The sequence below is a fragment of the Pteropus vampyrus genome, unplaced genomic scaffold (assembly GCF_000151845.1).
Source record: "Pteropus vampyrus isolate Shadow unplaced genomic scaffold, Pvam_2.0 Scaffold10, whole genome shotgun sequence".
NCBI classification, from domain to species: Eukaryota; Metazoa; Chordata; class Mammalia; order Chiroptera; family Pteropodidae; genus Pteropus; species Pteropus vampyrus.
The window spans coordinates 1,855,156-1,879,677 of record NW_011888791.1 but is presented as its reverse complement, the minus strand read 5'-3'; the positions used below and the strand labels follow the sequence as shown (position 1 = coordinate 1,879,677).

At 42.4% G+C, this 24,522-nt stretch overlaps 1 protein-coding gene across 1 annotated transcript in view; it reads left to right on the top strand.

Annotated features, from left to right (window-relative positions):
* The window catches only part of THSD4 (thrombospondin type 1 domain containing 4), a 488,201-nt gene extending 464,236 nt beyond the window's left edge, over positions 1–23,965 (top strand). Inside the window, exons 9-15 of the mRNA XM_023521905.1 lie at positions 1,256–1,385; positions 2,401–2,605; positions 3,189–3,362; positions 12,542–12,715; positions 18,855–19,034; positions 22,715–22,859; positions 23,308–23,965. Coding sequence (XP_023377673.1) covers positions 1,256–1,385; positions 2,401–2,605; positions 3,189–3,362; positions 12,542–12,715; positions 18,855–19,034; positions 22,715–22,859; positions 23,308–23,450 — 1,151 coding nt within the window. The 3' untranslated portion in view covers positions 23,451–23,965. The remainder of the gene's footprint in view (positions 1–1,255; positions 1,386–2,400; positions 2,606–3,188; positions 3,363–12,541; positions 12,716–18,854; positions 19,035–22,714; positions 22,860–23,307) is intronic.
* Positions 23,966–24,522: the final 557 nt, after the last annotated feature.

Sequence of the window (24,522 nt, the reverse complement as noted above, 5' to 3'; positions counted from 1 at the left end):
AGTTGGAAGTTTAGAAACTATAAATGCCCGACCAATTAGCAACAGAGCTAAGACAGAGCTTTAGAATAAATGATAGTGTTCTGCCGGGCAGGAATTATGTTCTTTGTGAAGAAGCATCTTATTCTTCCAGCAGTTGAGTCGCGGGGTCCCATCTGGTTACATTGCTCACTTTGTAAACATCCATTATAATACTTCGGTGCTGCCACCAGGGGGTAGCAGAGAGAAGAAGACAGAATTGTGATTTGCTATTTCTTGGATTGTTTGTTTGGTTTTTGTTTGTTCTGAGAACTAGAAATTCCACTGAACAAATTATTTTTATCAAAAAACAGATGTATCCGTTTTTAGCCAATGAAACTAAGCTGTGTACTTAAAAAAAACTTGAGGCAATTAGCATGATTTTTTAGCAACGTAATAAAAATAAACATTAGTCCTCTGATAAATATGCATTCAACAAACTTTTATTGAGAACCTACTACTCTGCTAGGTACTGCGGATACAAGGCTGAACAAGAACTAGTCCTGTCCCTGAGAAGCTCACTGTCTCATGAGAAGCAGACATATACTCAAATAAAATATCACTGAATCAGTACTTTATTAAGGGAACGTGTAGCATGCTTTCCGAAGGGGAAGCCAGCTGTTCTTGTAGCCTTTCTCGAATCTTCTGACTTCTCTGCTCCAACCTGTCCCTTAAACATATCTGGCACTTGCAGGTCAGTTTGTTGGGCACTTTTGTTCCCGTTCAATGACCTGAACAGCCCAAGACACAGGTGCGCTCACCAAGCCCCGAGGAGGAGCTGTGCAACCCTTTCTCCAGGTTGCACCTCGAACTCTCCAGGGCCCTTTCTCTTTGATGTCTCCAGAAAACATGGAAGAAGTTATTGTTTGTGCTTCTTTTATAATCATTCCCCTGCCTAGTGCTATCTTAAACTTGTGAAATTTGTTTTTATCTGCCTTTAAGCACTTTCGAACGTCCACAAATAGATTATAAGCTCTTTGAGGGTGAGAACTATTCTACTATTCTTTACACCCACAGTGCTGAGCAAAGCCCTAGCATGGGAGGTGTGTGTAAACATGACGGAGGTGTGTAGCATGGCGGAGGTGTGTGTGTGTGTGTGTGTGTGTGTGTGTGTGTGTGTGTGTGTGTGAATTGCTCTGTTTCTATAGCCTCTTGTCATCAGCACCTGGATCTCTGTGCACCTCTGCCACAGACCGACATTCAAGGCACTGTCCTTCAGACATTCTCCTTGTCCTTATAGGATCGCAGTATCCCATTTTTCGCTGTGTGCACAGAAGCACCCATGAAGAGGTTCCTGACGGCTACTGTGACTCCAGCATGAAGCCAAGCCCTGAGGAAGAGCCGTGCAACATCTTCCCCTGCCCAGCCTTGTAAGCCAGCCTCTCTTCCTGTCCGTCGCCTTCTGTCAGGTCACTTTTGGTTGCTCATGAATAGGACCCTAGTAGCAGATAGAATCTCATTTTTAAATCAGTCTACATCTGATTTAGAAATATGAGACTTGATCTATGCATCAAATGCAGCCTGTTTAGCAAAAGCACCTGTCTTTCAGAATTAATACAGGAGTTTGTAGCCTTTAGCAGGTCAGCATACCCCTAGCAGGCCCACCTTTTGGGAAATTGGAGGCATTTGGAGTTTAGCCTAGTAAGGAAAACAATGAAGGAAGCAAATAATTGTAATTCAATGTAGTCGGTGTGCTTGTAGGTGAGCTCTGTACAGAGAGAGAATAATAAAATCGTAATACATCTGTCTGGAAGCCAGGAAGAGCATCTCAGGAGAGGCCTTGGACTGGTTATTGAATGATAAACAGGACATTTTCAGAAGATCAGAGGAAAGTGTCATTAAAATGGGTCAAAACTTAATTCTCAAGGAATAGGTCATTAAAATGGGTCAAAACTTAATTCTCAAGGTGATAAAAACAAAATTCTCATGCACATGCATGATGAACATGCACTGATGTCTTATTTAACTAAATGACAAAGCAGGATGACAGAAGAGGGTATGTGAAAAGGAAATGTAAATAGTTCATGAAAAACAAAAGAATGCCAGACTAAGATTTCTAAGTAAGTTCCAAAGAGGGTTAGTGTTCTACAAAGTAATGAAACTAAGCTTTGGAGTTATTTTATTTTTACTAAATAAAAATCATTGGTACCTTCTCAGTTTCCTTAAATTGTATAGACTCTGGGCCCTAATCATCGGCTAATAGCATATTGAACAAAGTTAATTTCTTTAAAATCAGGTAGCCCTTAGGCTGACTGGTGAGCAACGCTCTGGGAGAAAGATCACTCACAAGGATTCTGATGTTTCTGTGTGAGTCTGCTCAGGTTCCTGCCCAATTTCTGTTGACTGAAGCGATCTGTCCCTGTCACTCTTTCCTTCCTGAGCCAGCTGGGACATCGGGGAATGGTCAGAGTGCAGCAAAACCTGTGGCCTGGGCATGCAGCATCGCCAGGTTCTGTGCCGCCAGGTGTATGCCAACCGCAGCCTGACCGTGCAGCCCTACCGCTGCCAGCACCTGGAGAAGCCCGAGACCACCAGCACCTGCCAGCTCAAGATTTGCAGCGAGTGGCAGATCCGGACAGACTGGACCTCGGTACGCATGGTGGGGCGGCCTGCTCTGGAGCTCCCTCTCCAAGAGCCACACCACCCTCCCCCGACCCCCAACCGAGACCTGACTTGGAAAGACCCCGAGTTCTTGGAACCTGTCCTGTGGGGATCTGGTTGGCTATTTTTGTAAACCGCAGCATGTACCGATAGCTCAGTAGAGTTAAAGCTAGTGTGTAACACCACACTCAACTTTAAGGGGGAGCCCATGGGAGCCGTGTGCATACAGGTCTCATTTCTCTCACGTGTCATGGTGGAGTGAAGGTTGGCAAATGCCGGTAGAGCCAACTCCTTCCAATCTTGCTCTCCCATTTCGTAGATGACAGAACTGAGGCTCAGAGAAACAGAGTAGTCAAGATATCTAAGAAGATCTTAGAGAAAAAGTTTGTGATGTTTTCAAGGCTGGGCTCCTCCCCAGGTAGCGCCGCATTGCAGGAGATCCAACAACACAGGGGTGTCCCACCACAGCCCTCTGTTCAGGTGGCAGGTAACAAGGATGAGGGCGCCATAACTGGAGAGTCACCCAGAGCTAACGCTGCCCATGCTGCTGACATAAGCTCGCTGTGTTTTAGTGCTCAGTGCCCTGCGGAGTGGGACAGAGGACCCGAGATGTGAAGTGTGTGAGCAACATCGGAGATGTGGTGGATGATGAGGAATGCAACATGAAGCTCCGGCCAAATGACATCGAGAACTGTGACATGGGACCCTGTGCGAAGAGCTGGTTCCTCACCGAGTGGAGTGAAAGGGTGAGCACGCAGAGTGGGTTTTCTGGAGCTGGGGACCGAGGTCTGCTGGGCTGATGGGCAGGAGCCATGTGTCACGAGGTGCCCCAAAACCACACAAGTATGAATCACTAGCTGAGAATCCCAAACGTCATTTCTGACTGGGGAGAACTATCGCAGGCTTTCTATCCTCATATGAAGACGGGGGGGCCCCAAGATTGAGGAGTTGGGTGTGACAAAGTTAGTTTCATTCTCCTTAGCATGCCACGTAATAGTAAATAATGAAATACTAGGTAAAGCGAATAATTACATCACACCTCCACATGTTTTGTGAGTGCCTAACATATAAAAGGTTTCCATCCCTGCTCTTTACTAACTCAAAACATTTCACACACTCTCTTCTCCCCAGCAGCCTGGCCTCCCTTGGTGGCTGGTGTCAGGTGTCAGAGGTTAACTCAAAGACATGTATAGTTAATTAGCCCACCAGTTACCCATGTAGGAGGGAAACCAATGAGACTGAGTTCATCGATCAAAGACAAAAGTAGAATTTATATAAGAAGATTCTGGAGATAGATGGTAGTGATGGCTGAACAACAGTATGGATGTATTTAATGCCACTGGATTGTACTTAAAAATGGGTAAAATGGTAAATTTTACATTATGTACATATTACCACAATAAAAATAAAAGGATAGTTTAAGGGGTAAAAAAAATAAATAAATAACGAAGCAAAAATTAAAGCACGTACCTTGGGGCGGAGGAAGGAGATAATGAACTTTGCGGTGCTTTTCCTGCGGCAGCCACTGATTGGCCAGCAGTGGGCGGGGCCGGCGAGGGCGCTCCACCCAGGGCAGCTGGCTGGCATCCAACCAATGGTTTCCGGATTTATGGTTTCTCCAGATGGCTCTGGAAGTTTAACTGAGGTGTGGACATGACTGGCTGTCTCTGTCCTGAGGGCCTTTTTCTCAGTTAGGACATGTCTGCACCGTTTCTGTATCAGAAAATCCACGGTTCTTCCAAACTGTAATGTGCCTACAAATTATCTGGGAACCTGGTTTCAGCACTGAATCTGAGTCAGCAGGTGTGGGGTGGACCCAGATCCTGCATTTGTCAGGGGTTCCCAGAGGTGTCGAGTCCACGGGTCCACGAATAGAGGAAATCAGCCACGTTTATGGAATCTTAGGAGACATTGCTGGGTTGGTGGCTCCCCCCTACCCCACACCCCGTTGTGTTGTGAACAACAGTGAGATATCTCGAGCATGGGGGAGTAAACTTTACACATCAGAAGATTTGGGCCCATCCACCCGTTGCTTGATTCCAGTTGGCCGGCATCCGTTCTGACTGGTCAGTGCCCACCATGGACCAGTTGTTGAGTATTCTGAACATCACCCTTGAGTGTTCACATGGGTTTCCACTCTCTCCACCGTGTAAAGTGAGCCTTCGTTTCCTCCTTCTCATCGCGATAAGAATCCACGTCAGTGGGAATGTTCCTGAGAAGAAAGGAAGGACAAAGCTGCAAATGCAGGCTTCACTCCACATTCAGAGATCATCCTGGAGAGTGTCACCAAATGATTCATCTTCTTGTGTTTTCCTGACACCTCGCACACACAGCCCCTGCCCCTTAGTCCGAGACAGTCCCCAGAGAGAGAGCCTTTGGCACAAACAGCGAACTCTTAGGATGAGCAACTGACCGTGACTTCAGTCCCAGGAGGGACTCTAAACGCCTCCCAGTTAGCCATCAGGAAGATGCTAACCAAAGGCAAACAAAGAGAAAATGGGTGCCCATCTAAAAGTGTCCAGTTGACTCCGACTTCTGCCCCTAAAGCCGAGTCCAGCAGAGCTCAACCGGTTCTGTTTGCATGTCCTCACTTTTCCCAGCCTCCCGGCAGAGACATCAGCTCCTGACATTGTGGGAACAGTGCTGGGAGGTGTTTCCGAAGTCACTCTGGCAGCACCCCTGACGTAGGTCAGATTCCTTTGTCAGAGAGTGTGTGCGTTGAGACAGTGACATCTATTTCTTGAACAGCCCGCGGTGTCAGGAGGTTTCCTTTTACATTGAACCAGTATTTATTTCTTGCCAACTCCTTCTGTGTCCCGTAGAAAAGCAGAGTACACTCTCCTCACACTACAGACACACACATATTGGGGAACCCCTTCCACTTCTCCAGGCTAAACATTCCTAGTTCCTTCAACGAATTCTTTTGTGTTTCTGGATTTCTAGCTGTCCCAGAACTCATTCGTATTCATGGAAAACTTGCCGAATTTAGTGTGTAAGCAGATAAATAAAAACAATAATGCTGGGCTTTTCTTTTTATATCAGAAAGATGCTTTTGAAAATAATGTTCATTTTTCTGCTTATAAAGTAACATATACTGACATATTGTTATAAAAAATATGGGAAGAATCGGAAAAGTATACTTATAATCTCTTCACTAGAAGATAACAATTTAAGATTTTAAAGCTACACTGCCAAACCTTTTTCTACTCATAATCCTTTGCATACATAGCTTTTTTGTACTCATATAGTTTAAGGGTATAAATTATAATATATGCATAATTTGGTAACCTGCTTTTTTTTCACTTACGTTTCGTGAACATTTTAATGGTATTAAAAACCTTTAAAGCATGATTTTTAATTAGAATAAGCTATTGTATGACGATTTTCATCGAACCAATCCCCTATTTCTAAATGTTTGAGGATTTTTTTTCTAATTTTTTACTATTTTAAATAATAATTCAGTAAATATCCTTATGCGTAAATTTTTATATGCATCTTTCTTTTTGTTTCCCTAAAATAGTGTTTAAGAAGCAGAATTATTTGGCCAAATGTTGAGAATTCTTTTAGAATTCTTGACACATTTTGGCATATTTCTCTCCAGAAAGATTATTTCAGCTTAGAGTCTCCCACGCAGCAACTGAGAGTGCTTTTATGGCACTGATTCTTTACCGTTTTTTAATTCCATCTCTACATTTGCCACTCTCCGAAAAAAGAATGTCCCATGTACAAAGGAAAAAAAAAACAACTTTGTGGGTATGGGGGTGGGGACTGCGATGATTTATTCCTCTTTGTTTCTCCCTGATTTATTTAGAACAGTAAAACTCTACATGTAGATTTACAAGGAATTCCACACGAGCTATTTCCCCTTCAATAAAGACTTGTAAATTTCCCTTTAGTGTAAATTTGCCTTGTATTTTAACATTGGCACTTGCTGGATCTAACCCCTGTTTTAAAATTCCAAATAGAGCAAAGGATGAGCACTTTTTCTTCTCTTCAGAAGACTTTTTTGTTCTTTTTTGGAAAAGGTATTTTAAGCCATGTAAGTTCAATGCCATGATGTAAGTAAGTAATTTTGATTTATCCACCACCAGAATAGATCAGTATGACTGAATGTTCATGATTACTATAGAGCAGATGAGTGTGTGTTGGGGGCGGAGGGGGGTGGGGGGGAGGCGTTCCTGTTGGGTTTCAGGAAGGTGAATTGCCTTTGGCAATTCTTTTGCAATTCAAGGACTTCTTATTGGTCCTTGAGGAAGCCGCTGACTCGCTGACCCTGTTTCCTCGTTAGTAACATTGCTGAGTGAACATTAAGGGATAACATTCGAAACCACGACCTAGATGAGGCTGGCACACTGGGGAGGGCTTCCTGTGGGCTGCTTCAAACTTCTTTGGCTTCATGTCAACACTGGGCCTTCCAGCCATCAGTTGGCCTTAAGAAACTTTCGGTCCCCAGGAATGACCAGCTGACAGCAGTCTTCCACGTGTTAATAGTGGCTTTGTATAAAAATCAACACTGTTAAGCTTTAGTCTGAACAATGCAATTTTTAGCATAAACATGTATTGAGCACCTCTTACAAGCTAGGCATGAATGAGACACAGCTTCCGTTTCAGGAGTTCAAGTGGGAGAGATGAGAGAAAATGAGATTAAAGGTTACAAACACTTAAGGATCCAGAGTGTATCTGTGATATTGTGATTTATAAGAAATACAGTTCCTGGCTCACAGCTCCCAAAACCCTTGGAATTTCCTAAATATTGCAAGTGATAAAAGTGTCCTTTATTGTGTTAACGAGGTGACTTTTGGAAAGTAAGTAAGAATAAGGGCTGGTTGCCAAAGGCACCAACAGTGTGATTAGAGGGTTGGAACTTTCAATCCTACCCTCAGACGTCCAGGAAGGGGAGAGGGGCTGGAAGTTGCCTCAATCGCCGATGGCCGATGATTTAATCAATCATGCCTATGTCATGAAGCTTCCATCAAAACCCAAACGATGGGGTTCGGAGAGCCTCTGCGTTGATGAACATGTGGAGAGCAAGAGAGAAGAGTAACCCTGGAGAGGGCATGGAAGCTCCGTATCCTTTTCCGCATACTTTCCTGTTTGCATCTCTTCCATCTGGCTGTTCCCGAGTTATATATTCTCTTATAATAAACCAGTAAAATACTTCTCTGAGTTCTATGACCCGCTGTAGCAAATTAATCGAACACAAGTTGGAGATCTTGGGAACCTCTGATTTTAGCCAGTTAGTCTGAAGTACAGGTAGTAACCTGGTCTTGTGATTGGCTGCTGAAGTTGGGAGTGGGGGGGACAGTCTCGTAGGACTGATCCCTTAACCTTTGGAATCTGATGCTATCTCTGGGTAAATAGTGTCAGAATTGAGTTGAATTGTAGGACTCCCAGCTGTGACTTGAGACTTGCTTGTTGGTGGGGAACCACCGTACCCACCCCCAACATTGGAATTGGTGCCAGAAATACCAAAAGAGTGTCCTGTTGCCCTTTACAATTAATTGATCTCTACCTAAATGAATTGAAGTTGTAAACTCAATCTGAATCTTCTCTTAAACTTCTAAGGGCTATATGAATAGTTTTTCTGACTTGATGACTCACCTTAAAAACATCCTTTGGCTACTTTTAATTGAGGGTGGGCTTTATCAGACTAGGCATCATTTATTTTTTCCAAGAGTAAAGATATTGAGGTTTTTTTTTAATAATGAAGATGATGCATAAAACTGAAGTTCAGGAATAGTCATTAGAGCCTCATAGTCCCTCAGGGACCAATTGGGCCAAGTTTAGCATTTAACTGTGCTGGAGTGAGCAGGGAGTCCTCGCCAGAGGGTTGCTTGGGAATTTCATGCATCACTGTGTTTGTTTTATCTGCCCAGAGTTCAGTTAGGAGTCAGATCCTTCTTTTTTAGGCACATCCTTCAGGGACAGTGAGTGTGTGTGTTTTGGTGCCTCACTTTGAAGGTTAGTCTCTCCTGTCTGGTAGGAACCCCTCATTCTCCCATTTCCACTGACAGGCTTCCTGGGCCAGGTCTTGTGTGGCGAGCACCTGTCAGTTAAAATTTGTTGTGCTATTCACTGCAGTTGGTATAATCTCTGCAGGGCTCATCCTTATAATGTTCTTTCACTGGGTTACGGCTTGATCTTTAACATTTCTCTTTTAAATTAAGTACATGGGGATATGGGAAAACTTCCCCAAGATGCATGTATATTACTTGGCTTGGAAAGCAGAAAATTAAGTTAATGAGTCAAATGGAGTTACCTAGAAAGAAATATTCTTGGGTTTAAAACACAAACATAACAGATTTCTTTTTTAATTAAAATCATTGAGGTCACATTGGTCAATAAAATCAAATAGGCTTCAAGTGTACAATTCAATAATATGCCATATGTATATTGCATTGTGTGTTCACCACCTAAAGTTAAATTTCCTTTTGTCACCAAATATTTGACCCCCTTTACCCTTAACTACCTGACCGCCCACCCCCTTCCCTCTGATAACGATTAATTCACTGTCCGGGTCCGTGAGTCTGTTTGTCATGTTTATTTGTCGCTTTCAGTTTTAAATCCCACATATGAGTGAAATCATATGGTTCTCAACTTTTTACCTGACTTATTTCTCTTAGCATAATTATCTCAAGATCTATCTATATTGTCGCAAATGGCAGTATTTCATCTTTTCTTATGGCTGAGTAATATTCCATCATATATATGTACCACATTTTCTTTACCCAATCATCTATTGAAGGATACTTCAGTTGTTTCCATGTCTTAGCCACAGTGAATAATGCTGCAGTGAATAATGCTGCATTTATCTGTGAGGATATTTTCGAGTTTTGGGGGGTAGATACCCGGAAGAGGGATTGCTGGGTCATATTCTTAGTTTTTCGAGGAAAGTCCACACTGTTTTCCATAGTGGCTGTACCAATTTGCAGTCCCACCAGCAGCTATAAGGGTTCCTGAAGATCTTAGACGTGATTTACCTTGTATTCTTTAGGAGAACTTAAATATCTTGAGTTTTAAAGTTAGAAAAGAGACTAGGTAATACATGGCTGAAACAAACAAACGAATAAAAAGTTTAGTAATTGAATTATTTTAATTATAGTAACAACAGATTTTTTTTAACCTAAGAGACTGATTCATTGTCTCAGATTTCTAGTAACAATGCAGATTAAGTGAAAAGTATTTGTGAGCCTGTAGAAGGGAAAAAACTTTTCCTCTACCTTCTTAGGCTCTGTAATGGAGGCCAGCAAATAAGCTGACAAATAATGAAGCCAAGTTAACTGGAGAAAAGCATACAAGTTTTATTCGATGTTAATTGTTTTACATGGCACAGGGGGCGCTTCATAGGAAAGAAGTGAAAATCCCAAAGAAGCAGTTACGCTCAAGGGCTTATATACCATTTTTTAAAAGGGTGATAAAGTATGAAGCAGTCGCTAGACAAAGGAAAGGAGTTTGGGTTTCTAGGGACAGTAAATTGTAGGAAAGTGGCTAAGAAATGTGTGGAAGAAACTAATGGGAGATAAGCATTCTTTTAGTAAAGTTTGTTTGTGCAGACTCATCTTGGCATTGACTCCCCATCGCCGATAAGAATTTTCTCTTCTCCCTGGAACTGGAAGGGCACCTTTCTCACGGGAAATTTATGCCCTGCTTTTAGGCAAGAAAAGGAAAATCTGAGAGCTTTTCCCGCATCTGCTGTTTTTCAGTTGCCTTCAGCTCAAAATAATCATTATAGCAAAGGAGCATATTTTGGGGGTGGCATTTTCTAACCCCCTTCAAGCTTTTTGCTCCAGAGAGTTCCCTTTGCTAAAGAGTCAGGCTCGGCTTAGCAGTGGTCATGGAAATGTGAGATCGCTCATCCTGGGCTGTGATTTTACAAGACTAGACAGCAAGTTACAAAAACAAGTAGGAATTTTGATAAGTAAACCAGATTGTGAGTATTATTTTTCCTTTTCTCAAATTTTATTTAAAATTAAATTGATTTTATTTACTTTTAAAATTGGTGATGTTGGTGGAAAGCAAACATCGACTTTGTTTTTAAGAAAAGACCCAGCAGAAACCCTTAGAAGGGCTTTAGTTGTCACATAAAGGGGCACTTTCAGAATCGGTAGGTGCTGATGAGAGCAGAGAAATAAGCAAGGGAGGGCCCAAGTCTATATTCATTTATTCAGCTGATATTCATGGCTTTGCCATGGATATCTAAGGTACTGACTGAGAAGGAATTAAAGATGATTTAATAGTCCCTGCCCATACTGAGCTTACCTTTATAAAGAAAACAAAATAGAAGGGACACCAATAACCACAATGCAAAGGCAGACAGCGGAACACAGAGTGTCACGAGAATTCTGAAGCTGGGAAGAGCATATTGAGTTAGGCAATCGAGAGAGCTTTCACGGAGGAGATGATATTTGAGCTGAGCTGAAAAGATTTTGATGTGTCCTGGTGAAGGGAAAGAGCACTCTGGGCAGAAAAAATGGCACGGACAAGGCGCTGGGAACATGTCATGTGGTCAGGAAGTAGTGGACCCTGACCTTGTCCAGCGTGAGGTGTATAGGATGGAATGATAGGTTGACTGGGGCCGTATTTTAGGAAACCTTCAATGTCGGTTGGGGAACTCCATAAGTGAATGTTGTTAGGAATGGAACAGGCTCAGAGGGATTTCAGCACAGAGCTCCCAGCCCCTGGAAGCCCAGCGACTTGGAAAGCTGGTGAAGCTGAGTGAGAAGCTGCGGCCACAGTTCATGAGAAGGATGTCAGTGGTGCCAGAAACCATAAGCAGAGGGACAAGACAGATAAGAGAAATGTGGTTAAACTAGAATCTACAAGACCTGGTGGCTGGCTAGATTTGGGAAGCCAGAAGGCAGAAGAGCAGTCAATTTTGAATCCAGGTATAGATTTGAACACATATTGGGAAATCCAGAGGAGGAATAGGCATCATGGTGAAGGTGATGTCCCATTGTTTCACCTGTTGGACATGAGGTGTCTGTGGGACACCCACACGAAGATGTCCTGAAAATATAGGATGAGAAGCAAAATGAGGCAGCATTCCAAAGCATTTCAAGATAGATGGGCAATGCTCTTGGAGCTTCCAGGTGTGACTCAAGGATGTGTTTACTGTGTCCTGGGTGAGGACAGAGTGAGACTGTAGTGACGAAATCACGAACAGTTATGTGGCTTTGGGTGAAGCCCTTATCCCTGTGAGCCTCATTTTCTCTATCTTAGAATGGGGATGCAGGCCTTGACCCTTCAGAGCCCCTCATACATTATTGATCATCTGTCCTATGCATTCATTGAGTACTTGCTCTCTACCTGTCATCCATTACCTATAATCCTGCCAGGAATGTGTTCCTATGCCGGTTGTGTAGATAAGCATGACAGAAGTATGAAGATTTGGGTCACTTGCCCAGGCCACTCAGCTGGTAGGGATATTAACAGTGATGTGGCTGGTTCCCAGGCCAGGCTGCCTCCTGGCATACTGTCACAGCTGTGGCCTACAGGGACTGGAACCGTCAGCCTTAATATCAAGCAACGGTGTTGAGGTGGCAGATGTCAGTTCCCCTTCTTCCTCAGACCAAACCAGACTCACTACCAGCAGGTAGGCATATGCCCAAGTTTTCATGCTCTCATTCTTCTTCTGCTGAATATATTTTCAAAAGCAAAAGCCAAGACAGATCATCTGACATGCGTAAACATATTAATCACAACAATGGGGCAGGATATTGGGAACGAGACTGTTTCAGAAAATCTAAGGTGGGGGACGTGCCATGCTGATACCCCATATGGCATGCATGAGAAGTGGTCAGAGACCTCTAGGGGAAAGAGCTAGTAGGGAAGCGAGGTGTTCGGTCCTCCTTCACATCATTTGAAAGTGGCTTTAGAAACTGGGAGAGAGGCTTCCCTTCTAACATGCCCGTCTTCTGTCTCGCAGTGCTCAGCGGAGTGCGGGGCCGGGGTGCGGACACGCTCGGTGGTATGCATGACCAACCATGTCAGCAGCCTGCCCCTGGAGGGCTGTGGGAACAACCGGCCAGCAGAGGCCACTCCGTGTGACAACGGGCCCTGCACGGGCAAGGTGGAGTGGTTTGCTGGGAGCTGGAGTCAGGTGAGTGGCCGGAACTGGGTGTGTCTGCCTGTCCCTGGTAAGAGGCAGCACAGAGAACGGGTTAGCAACCGGGACCTGATGCGTCCCGGGTTTGTATCCCAGCTGTGCTCCCCGTGACCCTGAAGAAGCTGCTTAGGCTCTTGGACCCCTATTTAGTCAACAGTATTTACTGAACACCTACTATGTGCTCTTCTAAGCACTTGAGATATAGCAATGAGCAAAACAAACATCTCCGCCCTCAGGGAGTTTATGGTCTAGCATGGCTTCCTTGTCTATAAAATGGTAGTAGTGATAGCACCTTACAAGGTTATTTTTAGAAGAAATGAAGTAATATATATTAAGTATGTAGCGCAGTGCCTGACATAAAATAAACACACAATAAGTCACAGCTTCTGCTGCTGCTATTATTGTTAATAAAGCCAGTTTTGTCTGTATCTGAGTGTCAGAAGCAGAAATAAATATAATCCAGCAATCCCACTTCTGGGTATATATCCAACGGAAAAGAAATCATTATCTCAAAGAGATACTTGTACTCCCATGTTCAAAGCAGCATTATTCACAGTAGCCAAGGTATGGAAACAACCTAGATATCCACTGACAGATGAACTGATAAGAAAATATGATATAAATTTTTTTAACCTTAAATAAAAGGGAAATCCTGCTATTTGCAACAACCTGGATGAACCTGGAAGGTATTATGCTAAGTGAAATAAGCCAGAGAAAGACGAATACTGCATGTAATCATTATATGTGGTATTAAAATAGCCAAACTCAGACAGAGAGTAGAATGGTGATTTTCCTGGAGCTGGGACTTGGGGAAATGGAGAGGGGTTGGTAAAACTTCCAGGTATAAGATGAATAAGGTCTGAAGACCTAACTTATAGCATGATGACTACTGTTGATAACACTATCGTATAATAGAAATTTGCTAAGAGAGTAGAACTTAAGTGTTCACATCAAAAAAAAAAGGTAAATGTGTATTAACTCAATGGTGAGATTCCTTTCACAAGGTATACATGTATCAAATCATCAATTTAGATATATCACAATTTATTTGTCAATTATACTTCACTAAAGCTGGGGAAAAAAGAAGCGGAAATAGAAAAAGTTAGGCTGCTCATTATAAAGAACAGATAATACTGAATACTTTAATAAAGTGACTTAATTGGTCAATTAATATTTTTTCTCGCTGTTCCAAAATTAAACATGAACCCCCTAAGAAAATGTGGGAGAGATCATCCCCTCTTATTTCTGTTATGATTATCATCAAGTATTTCAAGTTCTTGGGCCACTTAGCATTTGGCTTCCAGGGCTGGCTGGTTCTCCAAGGGCTTTTTGGCTGATGATCATGGTTTACACATTATCAGGACTTCTGGCTCTGTGTAGATTTTATTTCTTTTAAGTAGCTTTAAACACAGACTCCGAAAAAAAAATAGACTGCCTTGTCCTTATAAATCGATACAACCCCTTTGGAAAGCAATTTGGCAATAAAACTCAAAACCATAAAAATATTCATTTGCCTTAACCCAGTCACCCCACTCCTGGGGATTCATTTTAAGGAAATAATTAACAGCAGAAAATGGCTTTTCAACAGAGATGTTCATGACAGCAGGGCGGTGAGGAATAGTGTGGTCTGTCATAACTCCTTAGAATATTATGTAACAATGATAATTAGGAAGACACGCAAAGTGAATGTGATATAATGGCAAGTGAAAAACAATTTGAAAGTCTATGAACCCTATGATCTCAACCACTACAAAGTATAGTTTGTTTATATAAGCAACATGGGGAAATGTTTTCTTCTCAATTTTTCTTTAATGTTTTATAATACAAACTGTAAAATATAGAAAATAAAAGAAGAAAGAAACTGCAAATATGGCCTACGCTTCCCTGAATGTCGGAGTTACACATACTGAGTAACTGGTCCCAGCTTTGCCTCTGCTTACTCCTCCGGCTGGGGGCAGATATGCCAACCTCTCCGAGCCTGTTTCCTCATCCAGATGTGATAATGATACTGACTTCCTACGGTGATTATTAGGTTTTCATGAGATGCTATACATATGGAGGTTACCCATTGCTTGGGACATGGGAAGTACTTAATAAATATTAGTTTCCTTTTCTCCACGTTTATTATTTTTCCTGCCAGCTGTTTCTATCTCTTCATTGGTAACAAAACACCTAGGACCTAAACTCCAAAGATAATTCAGAAGTGGACTATATATGGAACGCCAGATATTCATGGGAACTGAGGCAAGGGGAAGAGTCCTATGGAAAACTGTAATATTAACTCATAATAGTCTTCACACGCAGTGAGGATCAGGGAGTGCAGTTCAACTCGCATGCCTACCAATTTCAGAAGAGGAAGAGAGCAAGATTCAGGGTCCTTTTCACTTGTGGGCCTCTTACTGACTCTAGACCTAAGCTCGGAGAACAGAGTAGTGTGAATCTTGGTGAAGGCAGCTGTTATTTCTGCTAAGATTAGAAACATGGCATTTATTGCCCTGTTGTCCTAACCTGACAGAATGTGAACAGAGTTCGGGTTCTGAATTTAGAAGGATGTCGGAACCTATTGGCACCTCCCTTCTCTGGGAATTTGACATTATCCCCCCCAAAAATGAAATATTTATTTATTGAAAGTTAATGTCTTAAACATTAACTGACTTCGGAATATAAAAATAAATGTACCTTCCTGCCACATAGTTTGGATGAGAGTTGGCATCTTGAACATCCCACCGGCCTGGTTATAGTGACTAGTCCAAGATGGATATGTGACCTAAGCTGAGCTAAACACAGTTCTTCCCTGGGACTCTCATGGACTCAAGGGCAGAGACTTCCTGGGAAGTTGTGAGCACAGATGCCAGCGGTGGCCATGTTGAGGCTTGTGGAGAAAGCCAGCCTGAGAGAATGAGACCTGTAGAACTTAGGGTGCCTTTTCCACTCAGGAGGCAAAGGAGCCCAGCTCTTATTCATAAGGTATTCCACCCAGTCTATTCTTCATGCCCAGATGTTTCCTTTCTTCCTTGTCGATTATGGGTTTACTTCGCCCTTAGTTCTGAGGGGTCTTTTATAGTCTCTGGTGATCAGAAACAGCCTTCTCGTCTGTCCGTGTGTGTCTGGATCATATTTATTCTACTGGCATCTGAGCAGTGGTCTTGGAAGAGTGATCCACCAAAGTACAGCTGCAGGAATTCTTTAGGTGTAGAAACATGCAGAATTGCTATCACCTCTCAAGGAAGCGTTTATTCCCATTACATATCACCTTTGTCCTCTATGCTTTTCTCCATGAGTTACATTTTATCTGATATTTGCATTACTTTGTCTTACTTATCATTGTTGATTTCCACCCGGCATACCTTTGTCAACTTCTTATGTATTTTTTAAGATATGTATTTTGTATGTAGGACTATTTTTGTCTTTATTTTTACCCGGTCTGCAAGTCTCTATTTTTTAAGAGTTAAATTTTAAACATTCACACTTACTGTAATCACTTATATGTTTGGACTTTTTCCTGCCATCTGATTTTCTGTTTTCTATTTCATTTTATATTGCCATGCTTTCTTGGGTTTTTTCCTCTTTCCACACATTTATATTGGTCAGGCTTCCTTAATTCCATCTGGATTTAGCTCTATATTAATGTTAATTAATTTTATAGAAAATACTTATTTAGATTTTAAAACAGCCTCTTTCCCTCCAAAGGTTATTTTTACTTTAATATAATTCACATAAACACCATAAAAAATACCCTCTTAAAATACAAAAAACCGTGCAACCTTCTCCACTACCTAATTCCATAACATTTTCATCATCCCAAAAGAAACCCCATATTCATTATTAAAAAGAGCCCTTATTAAAAGTATCTTTGCCAACTTCTGCTTTTCTATCCTGTCTTCTTCCTGTTTCTTTTTCATTTTGTTAGAGACCATAATCCAGTAAGTCTTTCTTATAAGGACTCACATAACTTAAGCCATGAGTTATCTGAGTTCTTGAATATCTGAAAATGGCTTTACTTTTCCCCTGTGACTGGAATGCTCCCAGTAGAGGAAGATGCTTTCGCTTCTTCCTTGGCACAGTCAGGCTCCTGGCCAGTATCTTAGCTGACCACTCTCTCACTGTCCGGAGGCCTCCCTCCTGCTCCTCAGACCCACGTGGCCGCCACCATTCTTGCCAGAAGCTCTTGAGCTGCTTCCTCTGGGCTAGGGCTCCTCCTCAGTGTGCGCTTTGGACTACAATTTTATGCTTTAATTTAGTGCCATCTATCTTTTCACCATTCAGAGATTCCTCATAATTTCTGTCCTGTTTCCACCCTGTCCTGTTTTGAATACTGTCTCATGCACACACATACACACCCACACACACATCCATTCGCTTGTTCCCAGACACACAGATTCTGCCATTTCCGGGCATTTGGAGTGAGAGGAGGCTGAGATATGTGCTCATTGTCCCTTAATTCCTAATGTCTTCAAGGACTTTCCAAACATAGCATAAAATAACTCCAGATTTTGGTCAAGGTTTGCAGTCTGCTATTCTGCCAGGCACTCAGTACAGACATAGCTCCTCGGAGTAGTCAGGGGTCTTTCAGATCAAGTTTTCAAACCCACTTTGCAAGTGAGATGGTAGAGACCTGGGAAAGTGCTGTGTCTTGGCCAAAGACATGGAACTGTTTTCTGACGCTGCCTAGACTAGTCCCCCGTCTCCTGACTCCAGCTCCGCGTTCTGCTCCTGCCATCATCTGGACCTTTCACGTGCACCCTCACTCCTCCTTTGCCTGGAAGCCACTGCCCCTCTCCTGCCTCAGATTCTTTCATTGTCGGCAGCACTTGAAAGAAAAGGACAAAACACGAATGTACATCAAATCGATAATCAACTAACATGTTATGATGTGCATTGTTATACACAGATGAGAAAGATCACATCCAGGGAAAACACATGTCTGAAACATCATAATACACACTGTACAAATCACATAGATTGAATCCAGTCTGCCTGTGATGCTGGGATTGGACTCAACCGCCAGCACAAATAAATGAACTAACTAAACTAACCGACATAGAAGAAAATAGGAAAAACAAACCTAAAAGGTTTCCTGGATGTCTAGAAGATGGCAAAAAAGAAGGCATAAAACGGAAACTGCTAATGATGATGCTTATTATGCCCTGTATGAGTAATTCAGTCTCTTAGCTTGGTGTGTGTGTGTGTGTGTGTGCGTGTGTGTGTGTGTGTGTGTTTGGGCAGAGAAGTGAGGGTTTTTTTCTTGTTTTATTTGACCTGTGTCTGCCTACAGAAGCAAGGCTGATATTAAGACTTTCAGCTATAGATGTTGTTACAGGCTTTCCATAAAGGTAGTAGATTCTTTAAAGTCCCTAAAAGTATATAGATCACAGCTTTTTAAATTTTTAATCAAGAAGTAATCCAAAAAATATTTTACAAAGTAATAGATTCATGACCAGGTATATACATATTTCTGTAAACTAACAAAATGCACCAACATGTGTCATTATCTGACTGGCTTTTGGGGACACACCCCAACAAGCTTTGACAGCAGGTTAGGAAGTGAGAGAATTGGATTCTGTGGTAAAAGGCTTCCTGCTGGCCACCCAGTTGTGAATGGGGGGCGAGGGGTTACTATAGGGGACATTGTCCCACATCTGAGATCTTCTCTGCTTTCATGTCCCAAAGAATTTTAACTTAGCCCTCATGCACAGGTATACAGGCTCTGGGAAGTTAATTCATCCCCAGTGTTCATCCACTAAGGGACCAGCAGATAAACCAGAATGTTAGTTTATCATTTTACAGTGACAGGTGTCCGAGTCTACTGGACAGAAACCAGCAACTTGACTGGCTGGTATGTTCCTGTGGGGAGTGTAAGGGGGAATGATCTCACACTTAGCACAGAGGGCACCAGGATCTCAGCAACCAACAGCCTGAAGCTGTGATAACAGGGTACCCACTCTCTACTCTAGACTCAGAACTGTTAACTAAATTGGAATTTGTGGGCAACTGCTCCTCCAGAAATGTTTTCCAGTGCCCGTGGGCTCTTCCTCAGTGGACTGATGACAGAAAACACTCACTAATGTCCCTCGATGGACAGTAGTTCTCGTCTCCTTTCCATCGTGTGACACTTTCTTTGCTTCTTTCTCAGTGTTCCGTCGAGTGCGGGAGTGGGACCCAACAGAGGGAAGTGATTTGTGTTAGGAAGAATGCAGACACCTTCGAAGTGCTGGACCCTTATGAATGTTCCTTCCTGGAGAGACCCCCCAGCCAGCAATCTTGCCACCTCAAGCCTTGTGGGGCCAAATGGTTTAACACCGAATGGAGCATGGTAAGTCAGGGTGCTCTTGGTAGAGACCTACATTAGCGCATCATTCTTCTGCTTTTCTCCCATAGACACTCTGGGCCACCCGGTAGATTCCGCACAGTGTTCTACTCCAGCTGGTCACTGCTGGGGCACCGCTGGACTCAGCGTACTTGTGTGGAGCCCAAGGCTGGGGCGATCTTGATCTCTAAACTGTGGGGGCCTTAAAGCGGTAACTCTCAAGCTTCAGAGTGCGTAAGAATCTGCTGGGATCTTGTTTGAAAAGACTAATTCCAGTCTACTCTGGCCAAGGAGTTTGCATTTTGAACAGGCTCCTTAGATGAGTTGTATACAGGTATCCTTGGACCGTACTTTGAGAGATGCTGCTGCAGAAGATCGATGGCCAAAGGGACTCAAGGATGCTGCTGAGAAACTACATCATGACATGATCGTTTTATGAAACTCACTGAAGGAATTTCAGTGGGTCTCAGTGCCGATGTGAGACCCACACCAGTCAGGCCTCAGACGCGTGTGGTTGTATTTGTATGTGTGTATACACTATCTTTACATTCTACAGACAATGTGGATTATGGGACTAACCTTGTTTTTCTCTTTGAATTGGCTTGCTAGGAAACTCAGAGCCAGAATTGTGGCCCATCTCTAAGAGAGAGTTTATCAGACTTTACAAAATGGGTTTTTCCTGCTTTTATCTTCTTTTTACCCTAGTTTCCTCACATTTTTTTTTTTGTAACCCTCTAAACATTTCTTAAGCCATCTCAAACTCGTTCTGTGAGGAGGGAGGGTAGTATATAAATGAAGAGAAACAGAGAGTCGGAGACAGAGAGACAGAGTTAATACAGATATAAGTTATCAAGGAATGAAATGGGAAAGGATGGAAATAGTGATAAGACCTTTTTTTTTTTTTTTTTCCAAGTAAAAAGTTTATTTTCAAGAAACTCTCTTAAACAGAAAACATCCTCAGGGCCTTATTCCTGGTGACTGTTTAACACGTGTTGGACACATAAGGGCAGGGGTTCATTCTGCTCTGTGTTACTAAAGATCTTCAAGCTGTGGCTGTAGGTGAGCCCAGAGTAGAGGCCAGAGCCATTCTAAAAATCATTTAAAGGTGATAAAAAGGAGTTTGTTCATGAAATATACGAGTAAAAGCTGAGAACTCTGTATCCAAACAGTGTATGTCACCTCTAGTGGTAACAGCCATTTGGACATGTGATGAACCTCAACTCAGAGGCAAACAGGAATGAAGGAGATGTTGCCTTTCAAAGATGTTTTGTCAGCTTCTAGGATATGAAATTTAATTATTTTGATGTTGCCCAAGACCCCTGAGAACATAAGAACAAATCACCATCATTTGGTTTGGAGAGTTAGAAAGGGCTGATTTCACTAGGCCACGTCAAAGGAGACAAACTCCAAAAACAGCTGGCTGGGTACACCTCAGATGTCCCTCACTGGGTCAGTGTGGCACCCCCGAGCAACGGGGTACTACTCAGCATCAAAAACAAGTTGTTTGGTACCTAAACAACATAGATGAACTTCAGATGCATTTTTGCTAAACAAAAGGAAGACACCAAAAACTACATAGCATATGATTCTATGTACATAATATTCTGTAAAAGGCAAAACTATAGGAACAGGGAACTGATCAGTGATTGCCAGAGGATGGGATGGCATGACTCTCAAAGGGACAGCACAAGGGGATCTGTCGTGTGTGATGAGATTTTTCCGTAGATGATAATAGCAAAAACAGTGGTGGAAGAGATAGTGATGAAAGCTAGACGTCTTCGAATCTGCCTCATTTTATAAATTTGAGTTTAGAACTAAGTAAACATGTTATATAATTATAAAATAAAATAAAATATTTTTAAAAAAACAATCCACAAAAATGGAAAATGAAATTAAACAAATTAACCGAAATATGTATCCAGTTGGTGGCATCGGCACTATTGCATTGGCATTAAAACATAGTAATTTGACTGTCCATCTCTAAGGACAAAAGACCTGTGGAAAAATGTTTACATCGTTTGCAATACTCACATTTTTAGTGAGAGTGTTGTACTGTATGAGATGGTTGGGTACATAATGTGTGATAAAGTAAATGAGTAGTATATTTTATGGTACTATGATAATATATGTGATAATATGTATGATAATATGATAGTATAACTATTATCCCCAGTATCCTTGAGAAATAGGGTTTTCGACTTAGGAGAAAAAGATACAGATAAAAAAGAGGTGTAAGTGAAAATCGTGTTAACCTGAATTTGAGTTAGAAATATCAGTATGAACTCATTAATTAATTTATCTTACTTTCCTAGTTTTAGCCATCGAAAGAGCCTAGAAACAATGACCAATCTGGCAACAAAGGGCACGCCAATCAGTCAAAATGTGGTTTCAAACTGCCGCTCTCCGCTAAAGGAACCAGGAATTCTTAGAGAAATGGCTGATTCTGGTCTGGGACTATATATATATATATTTATTTATTAGAGTGGAATATCTTTTTATACCAGGCAAAAGGGAAGCTCTCAAAGACAACCAAGTCTGTAACCAAAGGACTCAAGAAACAACTTTTAGAGGCTCCTGCTAGCCATTGACAGGGCATCAGAGAGCATCAGTAAAAGTAATAAATACCATAGATTGAAGGAAACCCATTGTACATGTTAAATCCATCAATTTGTAAGTTTATAATAATAATAATAATAATAACTAATAGGTCACCATTAGAGGATGTTAGGGGAACCAACTCATTATTCTGAAAACTGATAAAAGAAAATAATCAAGCATTTACTCTGTCTTTCCTACACCACTGGGTAGCCAAAGAGCAAATATATAGATGTGGGGGAAGGTAAAGGGAATTCATCAGAAAAGATTCTCAGCTAACGAAAAAAGAAGAGATGATAGGATATTATCATCATTTTTCAATTTCTGAATGAACTAAAGGATCTGGGCATTGCTCATCAGTGACTGCTGACATCCCCAAAAGAGAGATAATCATACATATCCTATGAAATAGTCTCACCACAAAAAAATTAAATCCACGCCTGTTAAGGCCTCTTCTAGATCCAACTTCCACAGAGAATACAGATGACAGAGAAACATGTTAAGCTGTACCACGGGGATGCGGTCAAAAAATCCTGAGCATGGGAAACTGCAAGACAAATGGTTCAGTTCCTTTGACAACTAAAATGCAAGGGGAAGGAACAGAAGACGGGAACCTATGTATTAAAAGAGTTTTAAAAGGCATAGCAACCAACTGCAAGGTGTAGACCAATGTGGATCCTGCTTTTTAAAAAACGATATTAAAAAATCTATGAGATTCACAAGACCAGTGGAAATAGAAACACTGAATATATATTTTAAAATAATAAGGAACTATGTATAATAAAGATATTGTGGTACTTTTTATAGAGTCCTTGCGTTTTAGAGCTACAAACTGAAATAATGGAAGAAGTGATATGATGTATAGATTTGCTTTAAAATAATTCAAAGAGTGAACATTAGTGAGGTATAGATGGGACACAACTGGCCACAAGTTGATGGACATTGAAGCTGGTTTATAGTTGCATAGGAGTTTGTTTGAATATTCTGACTCCTTTTGGAGATATTTGAAGTTTTCCAATATCTGCCCTCTCTGGCATGCTGAGCTAATAGGCTGCCAGGAAATCTAACTTTCTCCCTCTGTCCCCATGCAGTGTTCCAAGAGCTGCCAGAGCGGCTTCCGGGTCCGGGAAGTGCGCTGTCTGTCAGATGACATGACTCTAAGTAATCTCTGTGACCCTCAGTTGAAACCAGAAGAGAAAGAATCATGCAACCCTCAGGACTGTGTCCCTGAAGTTGGTAAGTTGGAATTCCTATCTTGGCTCAGTAAAGATTCTTCTTTGTTAAGCTCCATCACGTTCTCTGGCATGAAAATGCCATGCCCATCTAGGTCTCTCTGTGACCTCGTGCATAGTCATGGAGTTCAGGGGTCAAAGGACTTTCAGTATAATAAATTTATAGCACAGATGGCAATCCAAGCCACCCACCAAAAGATAAACTTTAACGTGAATTGATTAAAATGGTAATGAATTCAGAGATTCGGTTCCATCATTCTTAAGGTCGAAGCAGTAAGATTCTAACTTCATGTTTAAAGAAAAAGAAAAGACCTAAGCCCTTAGTCCACACTCACTCCTCCCATAGGCAAAGACAGCAGGGCCAGGATCGGGAGCCCCACCCACTGCCCTTCCTCTCTCCAGTAGTCCCAGCTGCCCCTGTGCTCAGACTCTTCTGCTCTCTTCTCCTGCAGATGAAAACTGCAAAGACAGGTACTACAACTGCAACGTGGTGGTCCAAGCGCGACTCTGTGTCTACAACTACTACAAGACTGCCTGCTGCGCCTCCTGCACTCGTGTGGCCAACAGGCACTCCGGCTTCCTGGGGAGCAGATAACACCCCCGCACCGCATCCATTGGGTGGGGCGGGGAGTCTAAACAGGGTGACTGGCTGGCTGTTGCTCCAGCAAGGGCTCTCTGGCCCAGGGCGCTGCCAGCCAACTCACACCACCCCTGCCTTTGGTAAAGTGTACACATGGTGCCCAGGAGTGGAGCCATACCTGTCTTTTGAGCATTGCCATAAACTGATAATTCCTCCTTGGGAAACCTGGCATCTGCTAAAGGTACTCCCTGAAAACCAAGCAGTGGGAGGGGGGGTTACAGGTAGCTCTCAGCCAACTCCCGTCCTGGCACTTTCTAAGTCAGCAGTTGGGTCCTGACTGGGTGCTGCCTCATCCCTGGTGCTACTGGCCTTTCCAATATCGGTGCCTCATGGAGAGTCAGAGGAGGTAGCACCCCTGCCCCAGGGCCCCACGAAGCCCTCTGAGATGCCTGATCCCTCTGTTACCTCAGTCCAGCTGTGCCTATCTTCATTCTCAAAGACATCAGGCTATTTTCCTGCCTTAGGATACAAATATCTCAAGTCAATATAGTGCTTTATTGTTTCACAGGCGTATTCACAGATATTAACTCATTAGCGACTCACAACACCCCAGAATGGGAATCATTATCCCCGTTTTGCTGACAAAGAAACTTAGACTCAGCTTTGGTAATTGACCTGCCAGGTATATTCACCTGTTCAATAGCAGAGCTGAGTCCTGACCCTAATCATCTGACTACAAAACCCTCCCCCCAAGGCCTGTCCAGAAGTTTTAGGTCTGCAGGATGCCGCTTCCTTCCAGACCAAGAGGCTGAGAGGTTTCCCAATTTGCAAACAAAGCCCAGGTCTTTGAATTCTTCCCTCCATGGAAAGGTCAAGACTCTCCCCTGTGTCTGTTGTCTCAGAAGTCTTTTTCTACTTATTCCTTCCCTCACAAAGTCACAGATTGTAGTCAGTGGACTCTGCAGGTTTTGTTAAACCCCCATCCTTAAAGGAACTGCCCCATGAGACCAGAAAGCCATTGGGTAGCAAAGTCATTACCTTCATTCTGATTTCATCTCCCAGAGAGATGTCCTCCTCTGGAATCTCA